The following is a 20,146-nucleotide window of genomic DNA, read 5'->3' on the forward strand; positions in this document are numbered from 1 at the left end:
GGGAGGAATGGGCACAGCTCAGAGGATTTCTAAGACGGTGAAAATACTATTTATGACATTAAATGAAGGATACATTTGTCTAAACCCAGAGACTATACAACACAAAGATGAACTCTAGAGTAAATCCATGGATTTGGGGTGATTATTATGCATTAATGTAGGTTCATTCTTGGTAAAAACGTGCCACCAAGGAAAATGATGTTGGTCATGGAGAAGCCATGATTGTGTGGGGATAGGGTACATACCGGAATTCTGGATACTTTCAATTTTTTGTGAACCTAAAAATTGCTCTTAAAAAAACAGACAATACAAAACAAAACAAAAATTTTATATTAGTAGCAATAAATTGGGAAGCCAAAAGAAGTTTTTCTAAACAATCAATAAAAAGGAAAAACAAATCTGACCAATTTATGTTAGAGGCAGACTGAATTATGTTTTCATGTTCTCTGGAGAACATGATGTTACAAAATCATTATCATATGAAGAGGCAATCAAAAACACGCAGCTAAACATGTAAGAGATGGTATTTTAGGAGTTCCCTTTGTGGCTCAGTTGGAACTCCTAAAATACCAGTACCCATGAGAATGTGGATTCGATCCCTGGCCTCGCTCAGTGGATTAAAGGATCCAGTGTTGCCACGAGCTGAGGTGTAGGTAACAGATGTGGCTCAGACCTGGCATGTCTGTGGCTGTGGTGTAGGTCAGCAGCTGCAGCTCCAATTCAACTCCTAGCTTGGGAACTTCCATATGCCACAGGTGTGGCCCTAAAAAAAAAAGAGAGATGGTATTTTAGAGGTATGTTAGGTAGTTAATTTCAGAAGTGTCTCATTTTTCTGAATGATGTACTATTTCCAGTATTTTGTTAGCTTTTGAAAAAATTGAAATTTATTGTCATTTCTGCCATGTATTTTAAATATTAAGTGTCCTACAACCAAAAAATAAAATTAGTTGCAAGCTGGTCACTTGGCAGAAGCAAATGAAAAAACTTATTTCTAGGCATACACAACCAACGCAATCTTCTTTTTTTCTTCTAATATAGGCAGTCCTTGCTTTGCACAATTTCAATAAACACAAATTTAAGTTACCAAGGTTTATTTAAATAACACCAATCCCCCATGAACAAGGCTCAAATTTCAGTTGCCACATTATATTAAATACTAGCAGTTAAATGAAGTACAAACTTTACTAGTAGTTATTTATTCCATGAGTCACTATGGAAATAACAAACATGCAATCAGTAACCGATGACATCACTGACCCATCACAACACTTCTTTCAAAGTTTAACAGTAACTGTTAATCTCTTCCATGAACAGACATCAAAATGTGTACCTGGGCTCTCTCCCTGTATTTCAAGAACAAATACACACAACATTTTATATGAATAAATAATGGAAAGAGAGCATTGACCAAGAGGATGAAGATGAAAATGCTGGAAGAAGTGATATTAGAATTGAATGTAAATGAAGTCCGTAAAAGAAATAGTTAACTTGAGGAAAGTTTATATGCCACTGCTTGAGAAATTGTAGATACGAACTTAGAGGCACTTAGTGAAGGCAAACTTCTGTGATAATCTATATGGAAAAAGAATCTGAAAAAGAATGGATGTGTGTATAACTGAATTACTCTGTTGTACAGCAGAAATTATCACAACATTGTAAGTTAATTGTGTCAATAAAGCTTTAAAAAATGAAAAAAACATAAATGAGAAGAGTGGTTGTGACGAAAAGGATACAGTTGTCCCAGATGAAGTAACTGTCAGAAAACTTCACATTTAAGGGACTCTCAGAGATATTCCCCGATTTTGAAAACTCAAAGTGTAAAATGTGGGAATCTGATCCAAACTTGGAAAGGATTTTGAAAATTCACAACGGCACAGAAAAGATACTCCAAATCTACAAGTTATGTGGTAAAAATAAGGCAAGCACGATTCAAACCATTCTTGGTAAATTTTTACAAAGAATAAGTACACTTTAATTCTGGATGTTTCTATTGTTTAAAGTGGCAATGTGCTAAATTAGTAGGTTTTACTTCTTTTATTTCCTCATGTATTTATAACTCACGGTAAGAATATTTTGAATGTTTTGACAAAATTTTTTTAAAAACTCATGAAATGATCATAATTTTTTCCAATAATTACTAAGGTCATTGCGCTTGGTTTCAGTTTGCATGATCAATTTTTACAGTCCCACACTATCATGCAAAGAAAAGACTGACTCTATATTGCAAGGTTTGAAATCAAATTCCCTTTTTACTTTTTTTTCTTTTTTGGTCATCATGAGGCCTATGGAGTTCCCGGAGCCAGGGATCAGATCCCATCTGCAGTTGTGACCTATGCTGCAGCTGTGGCAATGCCAGGTCTTTCACCCACTGTGCTGAGCCAGGGATCAAACCTGTGTCCCAGTGCTTCAGAGATGCCACTGATCCCATTGCGCCACAGCAGGAACTCCTGGAATCAAAAATTTTTAAAACTGCAATTTGTTAGCATTCTTGATATCTTTTTATAGACATTATCACTTCATTTGTTCTTAACGACTCCCTTAATCCTTTGAAGCTTGCAAGGAATTAATTGCAATTTCTTAAGTACATTGAATTAGGATTCTAATATCACTCTGATTATGACACTAGTTTTACAAAAATGCAGAGTCAAACTAGTGATAAACCCATTATTCAAGGATATTTTTGGAAGTATGTATTTGGCTTGTTTCCTAGAATGCATAATTTTATTAATATCTTTGAAATTTCTGAAGAAGTATTACTGATTTCCACAAATTGTATCCCTAATCATATAATAGTATTTATTCAAATGCTTCATCATATATTCAACAATAGTTTTAATTTTATATTTATAATTTTAATACACTAATATTTTGTTGAGGCTGAAAAGTGATGGTACTGATTCTTGTGTATATATATATATTTTTTTTAATTGTTTTTGGGTTTTTTTTATGGCTACACCCACAGCATATGGAGGTTCTCAGCTAAGGGTTGAATAGGAGCTGTAGCTGCTGGCCTACACCACAGCCACAGCAATGCCAGATCTGATGTAGCAGATCCCAGCTGCATCTGAGACCTATACCACAGCTCATGGTAATGCCAGATCCTTAGCCCCCTGAGAGAGGCCAGGAATTGAACCTTTGTCCTCATGGATGCTAGTCAGATTCATTTCTGCTGAGCCATGATGGGAACTCCCTGATTTTTGCATATTTTTAAAAATTGTATATTTTTTAAATTTTTATATAAATTTAAAAATATTTAAATATAGACTTTAATTATATCTTTTACTAGCAACATTTTTAAAAGAATGTGCACAGTCAAATGATACAGAATTCTATTGCAGTTTTTCAAGGATTTTCAGATGCTGTCAATTACATTTTCCATGCATGGTGGCACTGTCATATATCTAACTCCTTAAATCACTTTTCTGCATTCAACTTTTGTAACTTGCCTATGAAAGATTTATATAATTTTTCCAGTCATTTAAATGTGCCAGGAAAATTCTTTAACATCAAAAAAAAAAAAGTTTTATGTGAAACACAGGCATTTGGAAGTATGCAAATCAAATAATTATCAGTTTTACCTTTTTCATATTTGAGGTTATATCATCAAACTTTAGTGGAAAATATTTAGCATTTCTTATCTTACTTACAATTATTCGGTTCATTACATCTGTCATTCTTTTAATTGCTTAGTTTTATATTTGTTCGTCTAAACCGTCTGTTGTATTATTTGATGCTATTGTTCGTCTTCTGCATAAACATTCTGAAATAATGTTGATTAAATTGGCTGTAGTATTTGCCAAATGAAGAGAATACTAATACATTTTCTTGGATGGTACTCTGAATGCTAGAATTTGTCTTGTCAAATACTGAATTACCCATATTATGAGTTCATTTATGGTATGCCAATATTTTCATGTAGTCATGGTACCATAGCATTCAGAGTTATACACATTAATCATACTTATTTTTAAATATTTATATATGTTCAAGTATTATTAAGGAGTTTTCGCTTCTTCTGCTATTAACATATAATAATTCTGCTTATCTTTCGCTCATTCTCATTCATCAGATAATTTTTGACCCCTCAAGTATGTTTGATATAAATTAAATAATAATAATTAGTCATAATAAAATATATAAGTTTTTTTAAGCAACAAGAATCTGGTTATTTTTCCACCAATTAAAAAAAAATCTGTGTGCAAAAAATATTTCAAAACTTACATTTTCAAACACTTCTTACTGAAGTATAATGAGCATTCAAAAAAATACACAGTTAAATTATAAAGTTCATTGATTCATCACAAAGAGAATATATCTATGTTCTGCAATTCAGGTCAACAAGTAGAATATTAGTAGAACTTCAGAAGATTCCTTATGCTACTCCCCAAAATTACCTCATCTCTCTCCCCAAAATATAACCACTATTTGACTTCTAACATCATATTTAGTTTTCCCATCCCCCTGTAATAGTTTACCTTCTCTCTAAGTAATGCCTGGGTTCATTGGAATTCTTGAACCTCTCTTTCAGTTTTGAAGAGTTCTTACCCATTATTTCATCTCAACCATTATCAACTCCTTTCTCTTTTCTGTTGTTTTGTGACTCCAGCTGCACATGTGACCTTCTCAAGGCATTGCTTCAGTTGCATACTTTGTCTTTGCTAATTTTCCAATGTATTTCCCTCAAAAATTCATTCTGGATATATGCTTCTAAACTATCTTTAAGCTTATTTATTTATTTATTTCATCTTTTTAGGGCTGCACCTATAGCATATGGAAGTTCCCAGGCTAGGGGTCGAATCAGAGCTACAGCTGCCGGCCTACACCACAGCCATAGCAACGCCAGATCCAAACCACATCCGAGACCTACACCACAACTCACAGCAATGCCAGATGCTTAACCTGCTAAGCAAGGCCAGGGATCAAACCTGTGTCCTCATGGTTACTAGTCAGATTCATTTCTGCTGCACCACGATAGAAATTCCTATCTTCAAGCTTATAAATTTCTCATCAGCGGAGTCTTATTTGCTATTACATTCACCCATTGTTTTTTAGCTATTGTCATTTAATTTTTCTAGTAGAGAATTTCCATTTATTATCTCTTTACAGCTCCCATTTCTCTGCAAAATCCTCAATATTGTTTTCAGCTCCTTAAGCGTATTTATTTTAAAATCTGTGCCTGACAGATCTGTGCCTCCATTGTCTAGGACCCTAAGTAAGTCTGCGTCTATTCTCTGTTATCCTTTTGTAGTTGTTCATTTTACCCTGCCTTTATGAGGTTTTTTTTCTTTTCCTGATTTTTATTTTTGTCGTCATTATTTATGTTTCTAAAATATATAGAAATAATTTGAGAGCTTAAGATAAAATAGTATCTTCCTGCAGAATCATTTAGGAGCATTGGTAACAAAAAATTACATTATTAATTTTAGAGTTAAGAATAATTTGAAACTTAGTACCAGTCTCTGCAAAGTGACTCTCCTTCTGCTTCACACTTATTCCTAGAATGAAGCCCTTTACGGCAACAACCAAAATTCAGGCTCCAATGATATCCTCAAAGACCTACAAGTCTGCTGAAAGTTTTGCTGAGCTTCCTCATCTCTTTGGTTGCCTCTCATGGAATAAGTAGGTGCCCATGGGGAAAAGTAGCCCCCAGTGCAGGGTTCATTCTGTGACTCCTAGGTACTGTCCCCCTCATTCATCTCTCCTTTGATGGCTCTTCAACGTCTTGAAGCAGACTTCACATATACATACTGCTTTTTCTACTTGTCCTTGACAAAAGAGTTGGTCCAAATTAAATAGTTTACAATTTCTGGAAGCAGAAGTTCTCCTGTTTCTTTGATTCTTTTTTTTTTTTTTCCTTTTCCTTTTCTTTTCTTTCTTTTTCATTTATTTATTTTTAATGCCCACACCCATAGCATATGGAAGTTTCTGGGCCAGGGGCTGAATCTGAGCTACAGCTGCAATCTATACCACAGCCATGGCAATGCCAGATCCTTTAACCCACTGTGCCAGGTGGCAGATGGAACCCACACTTCTGCAGCGACCCAAGCCACTGCAGCAGATTCTTAACCTACTGTACCATAGCAGGAATGCCTCTCTTTAAACTATTTATTAATTCCTTTCTTTTAAAACTATTTATTAATAAATCTTAACATCTTTCCATTGTGAAGCCTCAATTTCTGTCTCAGAAATCTTAACAACAGAGCTGGGACAGGCAAACTGATACTCTATAGTGGGAGGCGACCCTGAGCTGAGTACAGAACATATGAACTTAAAGTCAGTTTTTTCACAGACTTCCTTGACCATAAGCCAGTTCAAAATAACTTAGGAGAGGAACCAAATTTGCAGTTCCTATAGTCTAAGCTACACATCTAGTTTAGACTGAAAGCCTGGAAAAGCTGGCACTAATTGTTTTGCTGCCTAGTGCTTTACAATAATCTATACCTGGCGCCCAGCGCCACATACCAGGCTCCCCGCGAGGGACCAGCACCTCAGCTCCCAGGGCCAGACGGAGGCCCCAAGCAGCGCCGTGGGGTATGGAGGGGACCCAGAAGATGAAACAATGATGTCAACCCTCCAGACACCCACTGATCTAATGACAAAAGCCACAGACAAGGATAAAGCCAAGAATTATGAGGCACTCCAGCTCTACCAGCATGCAGTGGGGTATTTCCTGCATGCTATCAAACAGGAGGCACACAGCGACAAGGCCACGGAGAGCATTCGAGACAAGTGCATGCAGCACCTAGACCAGGTGGAGAAGCTGAAGGATTATTTATGAAGCAAAGAGAAGCATGGCAAGAAGCCAGTCAAAGAGAATCAGAGTGAGAGTAAGGGTGACAGCCACAGTGAAGGGGATAATCCAGAGAAAAAGAGACTGCAGGAACAGCCAATGGATGCCGTCAAAATAGAAAAGACCAACATTTGGTGGAATGATGTGGCCGGGCTCGAGGGCACCAAGGAGTCCCTTAAAGATGCTGTCATTTTGCCAATAAAATGTCCACACTTGTTCACAGGCAAACTGATCCCTTGGTGGAGGATACTTCTCTTTGGACACTCACGTCCCCACCCCGGCACAGGGAAATCCTACGTGGCCAAAGCAGGAGCAACGGAGGCCAACACCTCTACCTTCTTCCCTGTGTCCTCCTCAGACTTGATGTCTAAGTGGTTGGGGGAGAGTGAGAAGCTAGTCAAGAACCTGTTTGAGCTGGACAGGCAGCACAAGGCCTCCATCACCTTCATCGACGAGATGGATTTGCTTTGTGGATCCCACAATGAAAATGAGAGCGTGGCTGCCTGAAGGATCAAAACAGTTTCTGGTCCAGATTCAGGGAGCGGGGAATAACAATGATGAGACTCTGGAACTTGGCACCACAAACATTCCGTGGGTATTGGATTCAGCTCTTAGAAGGAGGTTTGAAAAATGAATCTATATCCTGTTACTGGAGGAGGCTGCCAGCACCCGGATGTTCTGGTTGCATGTGGGGAGCACTCCCCACAATCTCACAGAGGCCAACATCTACGAGCTGGCCCAGAAGACAGAAGGCTATTGGGGTGCGGACATCAGCATCATCATGCAGGGCTCACTCATGCAGCCCGGTGAGGAAAGTGCAATCAGAAACACATTTCAGACCTGACCCCCTTGCTGTACAGTGGGAAAATAATAAAAAAAAAATAAATAAAAAATAAAAAAAAAAGAAACACATTTCAAAAAGGTCTGTGGTCCTTCTCGCACCAACCCTAGCATTATGCTTGATGACCTCCTGACCCCATGCTCCCCAGGGGACCCAGAGGCCATGGAGATAACTTGGATGGATATCCCTGGTGACAAACTCTTAGAGCCTGTGGTTTGCATGTCAGACATGCTCTGGTCTTTGGCCATCACTCTTCTCACCATGAATGCAGATGACCTCCTGAAAGAGAAGAAATTTTCAGAGGACTTTGGAGAGGAGAGTTACAAGCTTCACTTGTGTGATGATGAAGGTGGGCGGTTGACTGGGGTAAATCCATGGTACTCCCCAAGTCATTTCCCAGACAGGGCTCCAGGGCTGGTCCTAAAATCACTACAGTGTCCTCTCTGCTGTCTTGCCACCAGCTGGGGAGCAGAAAGGAAGAGCCTCACCGACCAGAGGTGCAGAAGCACGTTTGGCACCTTGTGGAACACGGGCTCTTCCTGCTTCCTCCTCCTCCTCCTCTGGATGCTCACCAGCTCCTGGTCCCGCCCCTCCATGTTTTTTTTTTTAAAAACCATTCTTTGCTACCCTAAATTAATGCTGCTTGGATTTTCATCTCATTTATAAATAAAAACTCCCTGAAGTGTCAAGGAGTGGGAGTAGTCCCTGCTGCGGGGTTGGTGCAGCAGACGTTCAGCATAGCTTGCTAGTGCCTCATTGCCCATCTTTCTCCTCCCCAGCCCAGACTCAGCCAGTAAAGCCCAAGAGTAAAGCTAAGCTATTCGCTCCCTCCGAGCCCTGTGTCCTCCCTGCAGGAGGAGTGAACATGTTTTGTGAGCACAAAGCTGTGTAGATCAGAAAGAGTGAGGACAGTCAGGCGGTTTCACCACCACTTTCTTCTCTCTGAATGTAAGTACACTGAACCCAGTCACTCCTGCTGGTTCCCTATTCTGGAAATGGGCTAATAAATCTTTTTCTCTTCTTGGAAAAAAACCTATATCTAAGAGCTCTCTGATTCCCTTAACAGAATCTTTGCCTCAGCCACTCCTCCTGTCAGCCTGGTTGAAGGTGGTCACTTATAGAATCTCATGCACATTTCCTAAGACTTATTTAGTGGCCTATGTGTCCACCACTGACTTTGTGAGGCTTGTGTGCTTACTAAGGCTCAGCAAGTAAATCTGAGTTTTGCCCAAGGAGACCCCTTTTCTCTTGGGAGAGCACATATCAAATGCGAGAGTAAAAAGTATAGCCCATTACCTGATTTTACGACATCTCTGAAGGGCCATCCTAGCTCCAGAACTCTCTGTGAATTTGATGAAATCCTCTACTGAAACTGTATCACTGGTCAAACTCTTTCTCCCCTCAGTCCTGTTGTTCCTGAGAGCACCCCAAGCAAACACTCTGCATGCAGATGTCCACTTGAGTGGGTATCCTCAGAAACTCACTGAAACTCATGAAAATGGCCACTGGACTTGGGCAAGTCTTCCTAAGTAGCAGCAACCAGCCAAATTAAATCCTCGAATGGACATTAGGAACAGCCTGTCCAGGCCAAAACAGTAAAAATGCAACTACACAGCATATCAAAGCCATCAGGATTATATAGTTTGAATATTAGCCTCTTATCAGTCACATCATTTGCAAATATTTTCTCTCATTCAGTACATTATCTTTTCATTTTGTTGACGGCTCCTTTTACTGTGCAAAAAGCTTTTACGCTGAATTAGGTTCTATTTGTTGATTTTTCGCTTTTGTTTCTTTTGCCTTAGGAAATATTAGTAAGTTTTTGTGTCAAAGAATGTTCTGCCTATGTTCTAGGAGTTTTACAGTTTCAATTCGTATGGTTAGGTCTTTAACCCATTTTGAGTTAGTTTTTGTATACGGTGTGAGGATGATTGTAACAAAACAGAAACAGACTAGAGATACAGAGAACAAACTAGAGGTTACTAGCTGGGAGAGGAAAGGAGAAGGGGCAAGATAGAGTTAAGAGGTACAAACTGCTATGTATAAAATAAATAAGCAAAAAGAATACAGAGCTCGGAGAAATGTGGCCATTTTTTAATAATAACTTTAAATGCAGTACAATCTGTAAAAACACTGAATTACTATGTTACACATCTGAAATTATATCATATTGTAAATCAACCACACATCCACAAAAATGGTAACTTAAAAAACAAAGGGAAGAAAAATTAGAAGAAAAAAAAAAAAAACCTGCCATATTGAATCATATGGGCAACTACAAAAAAATGGTCAAAGACTCATGTGGTCATACTCTAATTTCTAAACTCAAAGCCTTCTCACACATTATTTTATTCTCCATTTCTACAATATTTTTCCCTCCATAGTTATAACAAAGGGCTCCAGAAGCTTTTGTTAGTTCTCTCCTGAATTGAACTTATTCTCCTAAACTATAGACATTAACCTTCTATCTTATTCAAAATAAGTGAAAATGTATGCTAAAAAATTATTCTAACCTTGTTTATAATTTATAGATCTTCCTTGGTTTTTGTTTTAAGTTATAGATCTTTTCTAGAGTCAATGTAAAAAACTTCCTTTTTCTACTTTGAATTTATCACAGTAAGGTGAATTATGAAATATTTTACGCTACCATTTTCCCAGTTCACTCTGATTTCTAACATGTTTCTTTTCCTATCAATTTTGGAGTGGCCAGCTGCATTTTCTCCCTTGCCTTATAAAATTTACAGATAAAAAGAACTTAAATACAGATAACATGGGTGTTATTGTCAAAATTTTAACTGAGCCTTAGCAAAAAATCAATAATCCATATAGGTCAAAACAATTAAAAAAGTAAGAGCTACAGGTAAACGTTACATAAACCAACCTTAAACATTACATATCAACCTTAAATTGAGATTAAGCTAATATCCTAGGTAAGTTAAAACGGAGTTTGACTTCAAGTGACAGAAAATTCACACGAACAATATCTTTAAAAAGATATAGTTATGTTTCTCTCTCATGTGTAAAGACTAGAAGTAGGCAATTCAGGGTTATTATTATTATTATTATTACTATTATTATTACTTTTATTATTTTTGTCTCTGCCTTTTCTAGGGCCGCTCCCATGGCATATGGAGTTTCCCAGGCTAGGGGTCTAATCGGAGCTGTAGCCGCCAGCCTATGCCAGAGACACAGCAACATAGGATCCGAGCCCCCTCTGCGACCTACACCACAGCTCACAGCAACACCGGATCCTCAACCCACTGAGCAAGGCCAGGGATCAAACCTGCAACCTCATGGTTCCTAGCTGGATTCCTTAACCACTGAGCCACGACGGGAACTCCAATTCAGGGTTATTATTGCATTTCATCACGTCAGGGACTTGGTTCTGATTTCCTCTTTTCTTTGGGGATTTTTTTTTTTTTTTGTATTTTTGTATTTTTGTTTTGCTTTGTTTTCGTTTGGTCTTAACCATGCTCTGTCCTTTTTCCAAAGGTCATCCTGTTCTCTGTGATGGTTGCCAGAGATTTTTTCCATCAAATGCATCGTTTAATCAACGATAAGGAGAAAGGAAGAAGCTGAGCACTCTCACCCCCGCTGCTTAGATCCACTTTGCAGAAGCTGTGCGCAGCATTCATCAGACTGCAGTCACATAACCACAACCAACTAGAAGAGTCCCTAAGAGATGTAGCTTTTATTCTTCCCAGCTAATTATTAAGGAGTTGGTTTCTTCTAGAGAAAGTGCAAAGTAGATTCTGGGAGACACCCAGTAGTCTCTGTCATATAACTCCACTTGGCAATTCATCTAAGTACACAAATGTATAGTTGATAAATTGAATAGGTCCCCTGGAAATAACATTGTTCAAAGACCTTGGGTGTTTGTCTCAGGACACTTTATAACCACATTAGAGCTCATTCTCACTTTTAAATAATTCCCTTTCTGAAGTCATATCTGGCCTTCTCTCTAAAGTGGAGTTGGTTCTGCATATGGGGATGCAAGGAATTGTAGGGAGGCTAACAAGTGCTTCTGTATTAGAATAAATTAGAGTATATCTCAAGAAGAATCTTAGTCCTCACTAAAGATAGGTACTGGGAGCAAACCTGACATTTCAAACAGTAACATTTGAGTAGATCTCAAAAAGCTACTAGAAATTTCCAATTGCAAATTTCACTTACAGCTCCAGTGAGTATTAAAGTTGCTGCTCTTCATCTAACAGATAATGAAAACCGTCTTACATAAAGCCTATGTAAGAGTACACAACCAAAGGTCTTTGCTACTAAAAAAAAAAATTCAAATTCATCCAAGATAAAAAATATTTACCGGAGGGAGAGCGGCCAGGGGTGAGGTTGGAGTGTGTCGTGATGAGGTGTTGCGTGGAAGGCACATGCGGGCCAAATGTGTGAATGGACGCGTGAATGTGAGTGCGCATAGTGCATACAAGGCGAGGGCGTGTGCCCGCCCGGGTCCCTCCCCGCCGCCTTGGTCTTATTTGATGGGGTTGTGACTCCAGCCCCGCGGGACCGACCCGAAATGAAAAGCTTATCTCCTGCGAAGCCTTGTCTTGGGGCGCTGTGCGGCGAGGCCCAATGGGCGGTGGCGATGCCGAGGTCCAGGAGCCGAGCCTATGGGGGCTGGCGCTCAGAAGTGATGAATTGATCAAATAGACGAGGCCGGGAAATAAAGTTTTAAAAAACAAACAAACAAAATAAAAAATATTTATGGAAGACTTAGAGTCTACTCATTCCTGAAGATTATGAAAGTCTACCATTGAGTTTGCCAGAACTTCAGAGAGCTGCACTTATGGACCAGATACTGCGTATTGTGTAGAGTTACTTTCCCTGTCCTTAATTTTCAGCTAACATGATCTCCCTTTTTTGAGACACTTAAAATAAACAGGCCAATGAACCTTGTAAAATATGCTGAAAGAACATTCTGAGAACATTGTTCACTGCACTGAATAGTTTCTTTCCTATGAGAACTGATGGGAGAAATTTCCTTGTGGTCTCAGGACCAGGAATAGTGACACTTTCCCTGAACAACTTATTTGTCTGTTTCTTCTACACATTGGGGATGCATAATTGACCCCGTAGGAGTCACCTTGTAGTCCTCTAATAATTCATGACCCATAAATAGCCTACCTATAAGGTGTCATGACGTTTTATTTTTAAATCTACCACTTCTTGGTTTCATCTTATTTAACTGTCCATGTATTCCCTTGAATTCTATTCTTATATTATTGTTGATATATTTTTAATATTATGTACACTTTTGTAGACAATTTTCAATTATTTTTAGGACTAACAAGTTCTTGCAGATTTAAGCAACTTGATGATGTGGAGACCTTAACACTTCTAAAATTTCAGTAAGATGCTGAAATGTTATTTTAATCTCTAGTGCCACCTCGTGGTAGAATATAGAGATTTATCCCGATCAGTAGCCTTTGTAGATTACAAAAGCTTTGATTTTCAGCCAGAGGGTTTTGAGGTTGCAAATATTTTGATTCTCTTCCTAGATATATAACTATTTTACACAATATTGTATCTTATGTGTTTCCCTAAGAAATTATCACCTATTATGAAACTCATCCCAATTCAGTCTCTATTCTATACAGCATCATTGAATATTTTCCAATTATTGCCTTGTTGAGTCATATTTTGCTTTTGAAATCTTCAATGAAGATTGCTATTTATTGTCCTCCACTTATGACTCATGAATATCATTTGGTCTGAGCAGACTTCCTTTGTAAACTACTTGATTAATTAATTTATCTCCATTCCCTTCTCTTCTGCAAATTCTAATGTATGAGTGTGTTATCCTTATATTTCTATATGTTCATGTAAAATGTGATGTTGTTTCTGATGAAGCAAACTAAAGACAACAGAACCAGATGGAAAAATATACCACGTTCATTGACTGGAAAAATAACACTGTTAAAATGACCATACTACCTAAGATAATCTACAGATACAATGCAGTCTCTATCAAAATACCAATGGCACTTTTCATGAAACTAGGACAAATAATTTTAAAATTTGTATGAAGATGAAAAATCTCAAATAGCCAAATCAATCTTGATAAAGAGAAACAGAGTTGGAAGTGTCAGCCTCCCTGACTTCAGACTATACTACAAAGCTATGGTGACCAAAACAGTGTGGCACTGGCACAAAAATGGACGCATAGGTAAATGGAATAGAATGGAATAGAAAAGAAAACCCAGGAATAAACCCATAATCCATTAATCTACTGCAAAGGAGGCAAGAATACACAATTAGGAAAAAAAAGTCTCTTCAACAAGTGGTGCTGGAAAATAACAATTACTTGTTAAAAAAATAGTAAAATTAGATATTTTCTCACACCATATACAAAAATAAACTCAAAATGTATTAACGATTTAAGTGTGAGAACAAAAACTATGAAACTCCTAGAAGAATGCATAGGTAGAACACAATTTGACATAAATTGTAGCAATGTTTTTTTGTATCTTCTTCCTCAGGCAAAGGAAACAAAAGTAAAATTAAATAAATGTAACCTAATTAAACTCAAAAGCTTTTGCACACCAGGGGCACAGAAACACAGAAAATAGTGCACTAAACAAACAGTTCAAAGTGTTTAGTGCTGTTGGTGTTTAAAGTGGTCCTGAAGCAAAAGGCTGAAGTGCTGTCTAGTGTTGCTATGTGCAAGGAGGCTGTGATAGGCCTCACAGAGAACAAATATGTATAGATGAGTTTGTTCAAGTGTGGGATATACAGTTGTGGCTGTGAGCTCACTGTTGGTGATCAACAGTGCAGTGATCCAGGAAAAGACAAGGAAATTCACTGATCTGTATGTGGAGCTGCTCCAGAAACAGGAAAGGAGCTATACTTGTGGATTCATGAGATAATGGCTGGGTTTTGGGGGGGTTTCAGTTTGCTTTAAAAGGATAGTGGACAGCACAGCTGTGTGGTAGAAAGCCAAAGACATTTATGATCCCATCACCCAGTGTCAAGAAAAGGTTAAACACTTCTCGGCTGTGTCTTATTATAAAGAAATATTGCACATGAATATAACTTGTTTTGTTCCCATTGTGGCTCAGTGGTAATGAACCTGACTGATATCTATGAGGATACAGGTTCAATCCCTGGCTCTGCTCAGTGGGTTAAAGATCTGACGTTGCCATGAGCTTCAGTGTAGGTCACAGACACAGCTCGGATCCAGTGTTGCTGTGGCTATGGCACAGGCTGGCAGCTGCAGCTCAGATTTGACCCCTAGCCTGGGAACTTCCATATGCCATGGCTGTGGCCCTAAAAAAGAAAAAAGTAAGAAAATAACTTATTTTGAAATAAATATAAACACATATAAAATAAGGCTATGTATTCATTAACTGACAAAAATGTTGTGACCAGAAGCTCACTGGAATCTACCTAGTGTTTCCCCAGAAGCAATGGCTCAGTTTTCTCTAAATCGGCATTTCCAGTGATTCTAACACAATACCCAGAATATCGAGACTGTGTTCTCTATACAGATCCTTACCTTGATCTGAGGATTGACACTCTGGTTCTCTTTTCTCAACCATCTTTTTTCCTCCTCAGGGACACATCCCCACTACTATCTCTCAGGCATCATCAATATCAGGGCTTCTCAAATGTTAAAGCCCCTGTGACCCTCCCTATTGATTTTGCTAAAATGCAGATTATGATTCAGCAAGTCTAAGATGAGGTCCACGATTCGATATTTCTCATAAGCTCCAAGGTGATAACTATGTTCCTTGTTCTTGAACCACCCTGAATTGCATAGACTTACGTTCTTCCCTCCTTTTTCTGTTAGAATACTTAGAGTAATATTTTCACACCAATAGGTTGCTATAGTTAAATAATAAGAATGGTCAGAGGCAAAATTGCGTTTGCCTCATACACAGAGAAATCCCCAAGGAAAGTGCAAATCTCTTGACCAGGTGAGAAGACTTTCAAACGGACGAGCAGCAAATATCTCAACTGCTACAAAGATGGCAGGAAAATAATTTTTAAAAGGCTATAAAACTTGTATAAATTTAACACAGAATTTTACTGAGAGCATATTACATGCAAGTAAGATATTTTGCCAAGGATACAAATAGTAAAAACACTTGGAATTTGCTCTTCAGAAGGTTGAAAAATTAGGAGAAAGGGAGTCTAAACAATAGTAAGAAAGGGTCTAAAGTGAGAAGTAGCTTTAGCAAAGTCCTGTTACAATGTGGTGGGAGATCAGTCAAGGCAGAGACATCTTCCACTTGTGAATCAGGGAAGACCTCTGGAGGAAGTGACATCTGATATAAGCCTGATAATCTACTTGACTTTGAAGACATAAAGGTCCCTAGGACATCATGCCATAGACAGTTTAAATTTTGAATTTTCAAGTCCCATAATGCAGGTTAGAACAACAAATCCTGCAAAATCACATTTAGCTTATGTTGACTATTGATCATTAAGCAAAAATAAACAATAACTAAAGCTGTACAAGGAGAATTGAAAAGATGGAGTGACTGTGCTGTGTTTAGATACATCCCTGAGCTCCTGGGTGGCTGGGATCTCATTCCAAGCGGTGAAGAGCACTTGAAGGGTCACAGTGTTTCCTGGGAAGAAAGAGATGAGAGTCACTCTAGCTGGGGTGCAGGTGAGAATTGAGAGATGAGAGGGAAGGGAGATGGGAGGAGGAGAACTGAGGAGAGAGAAAGAAAAAAAAAAAAAAGACGGGCAGACAAGTAGGGAGTTAGGGGGAAAGCAAGAAAGATGGACACAAAGAACTCACCAGTGCTTCCTATGCCAAAATGCAAGACCTGTCAGGAGCACCAGGGGCACAATCACTGCCAATAAGATCCAGCCCACGGAGCTGTGCTGTTCTGTGCATTGGGGCACAAGGGTGTCATTTACAACCCAACCCCCCACCCCACTCTACTGCACTCCCCTGCTCTTCCTTTGCTATCCAAGTATTTGCCTCAACAATCTCCTTCCTCCCTATTTCTTCTCTCATCCCGACTCAAAGATGAAGGCTTCATCTAACCCTCAATATCTTGCTATATCTGCAGGGCTCTCATTCTCAACATCCATATTTCTTATCTTTATTTTTATTCTTTTTGGGTCTAGAGTCCCTACAATCCCACATTTTCCATCTGGCTTTCCTGCTCTGGTTGAAGACCACTCACTCCCATTCCCAGCTTGGCCCCAGTTCTTTCTCACCCCAGTAAAGGATGATGTCCTGGCCTCCTAGGCTGCTGTGCTTCACTCGGCAACTCAAGCCAGATGCCTCCCCAGCCGCCACATCCAGGGTTACTCGAAGATACCACGTCCCATCCGCATTGGGCAGGATGTCACCTTGCTGAGTGCCAGGCTGCTCCTGCTCATCCCGCATCCACATCACCCAAATAGGTTTTGGGTAGAAGCCAGAGACGTGACAAACCAGCATCAGATGGCCAGGACTGGGATTGGGGCCAGAGGACAGCCAGGCCTCAGGTCTTACTGTGAGAACAGGAAAGATAGCCAGGGAGGACTCTAAAGCAGACTTAGAGGTTCAGATCTTCAAGTCAGTTTAGAGGGACACAACTTTCCCACATCTAAGAATCTGTTACTCATTTTCCCCTTTTCCTCTTGGCTCCTTCGTATCCTAAATTTGAAGGGCATGGTGGGAAGATTTAATTTTAGAACAGAAAATTCATGGAGGGAGGGTGCAGGACTGACCTTGTCGCTGGAGATCTGCCTTCCCTGCATCAAGAAGACCCAAGACGAAACGTGGGCAAGTGTCACTGAGCAACTTGTGTATTATTTCCAGGGTGCCTTGGTACAAATTGAACAGTTTGCAGACAAGCTGAGCTCTAGTTCCCCCTTTTGGAGAGGGCAACCATGAATTCTTCTGGAAGCTGGCAAAGTCGGATCCTTGATAAGCAATCCTCACAAAGCCTACTGAGGTTTCACCATGGTACAGGTCACAGCCTCCTGCTATCTGTACATCAAAGGGATCTGGTGAAGAAAGTTGTAAATAGAGAAAAGAGGTAGTGAAAAGATAAAATGAAATGAGTTGAACCAAAAGATGATAAAAGCAGAGGAAGGAGTTTACAAGATTTGAGGGAATAAAGCAAAGTTTGATTTCATCAGAGCTTCAAAGAAAGGGAATTGATGGTAGTTGGAAAGTCAGGAAAAGATGAATGCAATTAGGAAGGGAGCAAAGTGTTTGAAGAAGGCAACATGAATGGTGTGAGCAAGACAATAAGGAAAGGTAGTGTGAGAGAGTGGGGGTTATAATAATCTAAGGTGAATGGAATGCAATGGGTAACATTGAGTGCATAGACAGAGATTGTTGAAGAGATTGAATAAGGGATAAAATCACACTTTGAGCCAATGGCAGAGTGAGGAAGCTGAGGGCATCTGGTCAGAAGCCAGAGAGAGGGGTGGTCACAGGTGACCACTGATAAAGCACAAGCCTGCAGGCAATGAGAGAGGAGTTTGTAGCCAAAGTCTTGAACCATTTAAGGAATCAGGGTCTGGATTATACTCCTTGACCGAAAGTATATGATTGCAATCTACGGTGGGACAGGAGTGAGTGAAAGCTGTTTCATAGAGAAATAAGAAACTAATTGACACACACACACACACAGCTCCCACCATATCCCCACTCCCTATTGAGAGAGCTGAACTTACATTCAAGCTTCCATTGACTGGCATGATTGAAAAACGCCTGAACAAATCTAACGAAAAACATACGAAGTATATGTTCCGATTCCATCAGATCCTCCCTGCTGAAGTTGCCCTTGGACCAAGGCTGCCGGTAAATGACTATGTCAGATTTCCCTTCACGTCTGTGAGTCTGCAACTCTCCCAACCAAGCTGAACAAACCTCTTCTTCCCAGGAACGGTTGTAAAAGGATGAGATCCAGATGATTTGGAAGGAGATTGGCTCCTGGAAGCCTATGGGAAAAGAACAACTAGAATTAGAAGAGGCATTGGAAAGGAGAGAGAATGGAGAAAGAAAGAGGGGAAACTTGGAGTCTGGAAGAAAGGATGCATAGATATCTCAGCAGACATTTGCCTGCCCCAGGGCCACATGCATATGATACAACTGTGAAAGAGCACAGAGACCTGGAATCAGGAATACTCAGAATGGAAAGACATTGACACTCTCACTATCCATGTTGGGGGAAACACCTCCCCCCCCCACACACACACACACATACTCACACACAGAGACACACTTTCTTGAACAGAGTCCTTACCCTCTTCACTGTCACCACCTGGGAGGAGAACCAGGAGCAATGGAAGTTGCAGAAACAGCATTTCATTTGCAGATGTTCTTCCTCTCAGAAAAGTTTGTCTTTGATTTCTGTTCTAAACAAACCTACCCCACAAAACTTCTATTCTGACTTCCTTCTCCTACCAACAGACAAACCTTCCCTTTAGTCACTCTGTGGGATTAAAAAAAAAAGAAAGAAAGAAAGAAATGAAAATGTGTTCTTTCCCTAAACCCTGGACCACCTACTCAGATGCTCATGTTCCCTCCAATTCTGACTCTCTTCTCTAGCTTCCAACTTCTCTCCTTGTCACCAGTGACTATCCTGTTCACCTTCCCCAAGTTTATCTGCTATGGACCATGTCTCATATAGTGTTGAAAAGCCAATTTACCTATAAGGCCTTTTTTCTCATTCATAAATCAAAGCATGAAACTAAATGTCTCTCCAGCACCCTATTTAATGTCCTCATGCCCCTGCTTTTTTCTGTCACTCTGTCCTTCTCTTGCCTTTTTTGAATATTTCTTCAAATACTCTCTTCCTCTTTCTGACCCTCACTCCACCTCAGTCACATCTCTGGCTTCTATTGGTTGCTTTATTAGCGTTTCCAGAAGTCCCAATGATTGCCCATGAAACAGTATAAACTGCCACCAATTCTCCAAGTATGTAGACAATACGTAATCAGTGGTTGTTATGGGGTAGGGAGTAGGGGAGAGATGGGTATAACAAGAGTATTCTTAGGGTAGTGAAACTGTACTGAAAAATACATGTCATTACACATTTGCCCAAACCCAGAGAATGTACAATACTATGAGTGATCTCTAATGTAAACCAGGAACTTTGGATGATAACGATGTGTCAATGTAAGTCCATCAATTGTAGCAAATGTGCCACCGTGGAGTACGTTGATGGTGGGGGTGGGGGGCAGTGTGTAGGGACAGGAGGTGTATGGGAGCTGTGTAATTTCTATTCAATTTTACTGAGACCCTAAAACTGCTCTAAAAAAAGTCTATTTTTAAAAATGGCAATCAAAAACTGTTTACAATAGAACACACAAGACCAGCGCTTACATGCAGTCCTGTGAGTAAGATGAAAAGTGATCGCACTGTGATAAGGATTTTTGTAGTCTGCACATTTCTAAAAGAGAAGACGGAAACAATATTAACTGAACTTCTTCTCTGTACCACGCTTTGATCAGGGTCCTTACTCGTGCCCCCTAAATTTTTTTTCCGAATAGCTCATTAAGTCTGATATGCACTAGTTGAGACCCCTTATGTCTCTGAATGT

The 20,146-nt window shown here is 39.4% G+C and overlaps 1 protein-coding gene and 1 pseudogene across 3 annotated transcripts; one reads left to right on the forward strand and one right to left on the reverse strand.

The window, feature by feature from the left end:
* On the forward strand, window positions 739-9,488 carry LOC100626980 (annotated as a pseudogene).
* Window positions 9,705-19,525, reverse strand: CD1.1 (CD1 antigen). 3 transcript variants are annotated; one of them, XM_005663230.3, is made up of 7 exons: window positions 19,254-19,508; window positions 18,848-19,036; window positions 18,276-18,542; window positions 17,319-17,597; window positions 16,821-17,099; window positions 16,393-16,478; window positions 9,705-16,216 (listed from the first exon to the last, which is right to left on the reverse strand). In XM_005663230.3, the coding sequence occupies exons 2-6, from the start codon at window positions 18,906-18,908 to the stop codon at window positions 16,402-16,404; spliced, it is 963 nt and encodes a 320-aa protein (XP_005663287.1). In that variant the 5' UTR covers window positions 18,909-19,036; window positions 19,254-19,508; the 3' UTR covers window positions 9,705-16,216; window positions 16,393-16,401.

This window comes from Sus scrofa, chromosome 4 (genome assembly GCF_000003025.6).
Source record: "Sus scrofa isolate TJ Tabasco breed Duroc chromosome 4, Sscrofa11.1, whole genome shotgun sequence".
NCBI lineage: Eukaryota > Metazoa > Chordata > Mammalia > Artiodactyla > Suidae > Sus > Sus scrofa.

Excerpts from the sequence above, each read along its gene's own strand:
- CD1.1 (XM_005663229.3), bottom strand. The coding sequence starts at position 18,908 with ATGCTGTTTCTGCAACTTCCATTGCTCCTGGTTCTCCTCCCAGGTGGT. Across the intron at positions 17,598-18,275 it reads CAGTCAATGGAAGCTTGAAT|ATCCCTTTGATGTACAGATA; the intron begins GTAAGTTCAGCT and ends TTTCTTCACCAG. Across the intron at positions 16,484-16,820 it reads GGACATCATCCTTTACTGGG|AACAGCACAGCTCCGTGGGC; the intron begins GTGAGAAAGAAC and ends CCCAATGCACAG.